Source organism: Lolium rigidum, chromosome 3 (genome assembly GCF_022539505.1).
Source record: "Lolium rigidum isolate FL_2022 chromosome 3, APGP_CSIRO_Lrig_0.1, whole genome shotgun sequence".
Taxonomy (NCBI): domain Eukaryota; kingdom Viridiplantae; phylum Streptophyta; class Magnoliopsida; order Poales; family Poaceae; genus Lolium; species Lolium rigidum.
Genome location: NC_061510.1, coordinates 369,322,000 through 369,326,267, shown reverse-complemented (window position 1 = coordinate 369,326,267; position 4,268 = coordinate 369,322,000). Strand labels below are relative to the sequence as shown.

The following is a 4,268-nucleotide window of genomic DNA, read 5'->3' as shown; positions in this document are numbered from 1 at the left end:
TGTAATTATTTTTGAACATACTTCTATCACAACACAATTGATTTGCAAATAAGAATTCAAGCAAATAAAATTATTCAACCAAATTAAAACATAGCAAATGGAATAGTGCACACAATATTGAGGTGCAAAGTGGTGGTCCCAGACTGCAAATTTGCGTCGGCGGCAACATATGACTCGGCTAGAGATGCGGCGGCTTCCTAAGCTACGGCAGGGGTGGGTGTGATGAAGTGGCGGTGTCAACATGGTGCTTGTAAGCATGGATGTGAGAGTGTGTGGCGGTGAATCAGCGGCAAATTTGTTGGGTAGAGGCGGAAGTGGTGGAAAAATGGCTAGGCCGCTCGCGAGTGGAATGATGTAGCCGAAATAGGGTTTATGGGAAATGGGGGTTGGGGGGGGGGGGGTTGTGGCGATGCTGTAGGAGAAGAGAAGATCGCATCGATAGGTCAGCAGGCACTGACCAGTGGACCTCTGGAACGACAATGTCCCGGGCATGCAAAGCCATAGTAGGCGCGACGCCATTGCCAATACTGCCCTATAGTATAGCTGGTAGCAGAGGCAGGAGCACCAGACGGGACGTCCGTAGCACAGTGTGAGCCATTTACGCATGCAAGCTGTCCGCAACAACCTCCAGGACAGCTTGGCATCCTCCCCTTCACCGCGACACTTCTCACACTGCTCGCCTCTATATAAAGCCCTCCGCGCACGCCCCGCTCCTCCCAACACAACAACCGCCTCCGATCGTCCCTGGCCGCACAGCTCCAGCTCTTCACCTCCATCTCTGCGCTATAAATTTATAATCTTTGGTATTTTTTACCATGGGCGCGTGCAACTCGTGCGAGTCGACGGCAGTGGCGGCGGTGATGGGGGACGCCGCGGTCGGCGAGGCGACGGCGGCGAGGGTGGTGCTCGCGGACGGCCAGCTGCAGCGGTTCCCCGGGGGGACCCGGGCGTCGCACGCGCTCAAGGCTGCAGCCGCCGCCGCCGCCGGTGGCGCCGGAGGCGCGTGCTTCCTGTGCAGCGCCGACGGGCTCGAGCTCGGCGGCGCGGTGGCCGCGGTGGCGCCCGACGAGGAGCTGCAGCCCGGGCAGCTCTACTTCGTGCTCCCCGCGGCGATGCGGCGCCGGCTGCTGCAGGCAGAGGAGATGGCCGCGCTCGCCATCCGCGCCAGCGCCGCGCTGGCTGGCGACCACGACGGCCCGCTCGTGTTCCCGGACTCGGCCGCCTGCACAGGCGGAGCCGCCGCGGCGAGGAAGGGGTCCCGGCGGCGGTCGCGGAGGACCTCCAGCCTGGGCCGGGACTTCGTGCCGGACCTCGGCGCCATTACCGAGTAGCTGGCCAGCTCGCTGCTCGTCCGGCGAGGATTGGGATCGAACCAAACGCTCGGCGAGACGGGAAGGAAAAAAAAACACTCTAGTGTAGTTGTGTATACTAATCCAGCACCACCGGAGACTTTGACTAATGCTAATCTAGCATAGCTTAGCTGGCTCGCTGTAGAAACTGTACGTTGTAGGGGAAGCAGAAAGATGCGTTGGTAATCGCCCAAAAAAAAATCGCAAAAATAAAGATGCGTAGGCACATTGCATATTCTGATCCAAAGGCTGTTCTTCACAGGACGTCCAGGTCTCTTGTGTATGTATGGCTGACGGGTGGGTCCAATGTCCCACGAGGCTAACTGTTCTACACTGTCACTTTCAATGGGCTATTTATTTGACGGGTACGTGTGACTAATTCAATTCTGAGCGAGCCAAAATTCACCTTTCGTCATACGTGTATATATGCTTTTATAGCAGGGAAAAGCATATCGAAATGTCAAAATAATTTGAAAGAAAATTTCAGGTGTATATCTCAATATTCTATGTCCGTGCACCCCAAATCTTGCGGAAAACCGACATTGTTTTATCTTGTAAAAAAAGATAAATATATGTCTTATAAAAAATTTTGCACATCACACATAAATATCGGTTTTCTAGATTACGAGCACATCTAGTGTTGAGATGTACGCACAACATTTTTTTATCAGGATTTTCTGACATTTTGAAATGTGTTCAAAACATACTTTAAAAACAAAGGTGCCAAACACCCTCGACTCTTCAGTCAAGTGATGACATCTCATAATTTTGTACCATATGAACTTTTCTTTTTGCAACTAACTTGTGATTTAAAAATCTCAATTACAACTAAAATTATTAGTTGCAACTCCATTTGCAACTCACATGGGAGTACGAACTGCGGCACAAATTTGTTAGTTTTCATGGAAGCAGTCCACTACGAGTTAATTATGTTGTTTCTATGTTACCACTTTTTTCCCTTCCCCTTCCCACTGCTCTCACCCTCCACCTCCTCCCGTGCTCCCCTAGATTTGGGCTGGCTGGTCCCTCTCCCTCCCTTGTCCGGCGACAGCTGGAGTCATGGTGAGGGTCCCCTCTCTGTATAGTGATAGCAAGTTTTAGGTTTCGTCCAGTAGATTTTGGCTTCATACAAATGGTTTGGAGCATGCCGTCGGCGCCTTCGAGTTGCGTGCGACCGGAGGGAGCGACGCTAGTGTATCCTTCAATAATCTTTGTCAAGTCTGAAGAACCTCTTCGTTTTTTTTTTTTGTAGTGGAGACGGGGTAGAAAAAGGCTCCCAAGCCTCAGGCTGTTGGTGGCCGGATTTGCATCAGGGGAGCTGTGGTGGTTATCTCGGGAGTTTCCTCACTGAGGCGGGATATTCGTAGTCGTTCCTCAAGGTCGAAAGGCGACCACTCCCACCTTTGACGTTTGTTACGGTTGCTTTTTCCGGCTAGCGTCCGATGGTCTTCTTCAACTTCCAGGCTGCCATGCCATTTCGGAGTATCTTCGGCAACAATGCAGTTTGCTCCCGCCTCTGGTTTCGTCCTCGGCGACAACGAGGTAGACTGTGCACTCTCGGCTGAGATGCAGAATCGTGGTGGAGAAGTAGCTGGACTTGATTGCTTTTTACAGTTTTCTTCTGAGATCCGTAGCGCAAAATGTTAGGGCTTTGTTATATTTTCCTACCTTTATAAGTCCCATATTAGTAAGATGTTGCTCCACAGCTCTCTTTCCTTTGGGACCATTCCCCTGTTTAGAAAGGAAGTTTTCTTCTGAGGTCCGTTGCGCAAAATGTTATGTATCTCCCTCCTGCAGGTATGTACTACCGCTTTTCTGAAATATACGATGTTTCGGAACGGAGGTAATATGTGCGGTGGTACTAGCTTGGGAGAGAAGCATGAATGCAGGATAGGTAGCACCAAAGGAGTGCGGGCGAAGCAAAGCCATTTCGGTACGAGGAAAACATGACCGGCGGAGAGACCTTTTCAGCTTTTCTATCCTCTTGCAATTTGCATCTGCATGTCTGGCTCCCGTCGCTCGCGTACAGTAGGCTGCACTACCATATGTGCCTACGGTGCGTGCCACTAGGGACGACGACGGGTAGTGGCCGACGGGATCAACCGGTCGGTATCCTGCGACCGGAGTTGCACGCGAAGGCGCCCATGGTTATCTCGCCGTACGTGCACCTGATGACGGATGTGCTTAGCTTGCTAGGTGGCGAACAAATTCGTTTCCAGACGATATTTAGATAAGCACAGTAGGACGAAGAAGGCCGTACGTCTTTGCTGAAGAGACAAATCCATCCTATGGGCGAGAACAAGTTCGGCGTCTGGTTTTGTCGGAATAAAATGCAGTCACCGTAGGTCAACTCGATCACTGCATGCCCAAATATATTCTAACAGTAGGAAACGCAGAGATCGCTATCGTGATCGTACCTATGGGGATATGCAAATGGCCAAGTATACGAGACGGCAGCACCGTGAGAGTGAAAAGGGATAAGCTGATAAGACGTTGGTGCCGATCGACATCCTTGTCAAACCGTTGCTTTTCAGTATAGTAAAACATAAACTTCTTGACGTACACGCACCGGCGGCCAGGTAAAAGCTAAACAAAATGGACATTTCTCAATTATATATACGGCCTGCGTAATTTCTTCGTATTAGATCGGTTAGTGCGAGTAGCTGGCTACGCCGACGCTGTGCTTACCAATTATGGCAGATCGGCTGGCCGTGGCGGGAAAAGCGCTAGTTAATGGTGGGCAAAACATGGACGTGAGTTAAGCTGGGGTTGAGGTTAATGGCAGCATCGGGATGGCTTTACACAAACTAATATATAATTGGAAACATGGTTTACACAAACTAATACATAGTTTGAACCATGATTGTCACAAATTAAAATATTATAAAATAAAGAAAGCCAGTAGTGTTGGTTTCGTAT

At 50.4% G+C, this 4,268-nt stretch overlaps 1 protein-coding gene across 1 annotated transcript; it reads left to right on the top strand.

Moving 5' to 3' along the window:
- The first annotated feature begins 714 nt into the window (after window positions 1-714).
- Window positions 715-1,711, top strand: LOC124700506. Its single transcript, XM_047232628.1, has one exon. The coding sequence runs from the start codon at window positions 816-818 to the stop codon at window positions 1,329-1,331; it is 516 nt and encodes a 171-aa protein (XP_047088584.1). The 5' UTR covers window positions 715-815; the 3' UTR covers window positions 1,332-1,711.
- Window positions 1,712-4,268: the final 2,557 nt, after the last annotated feature.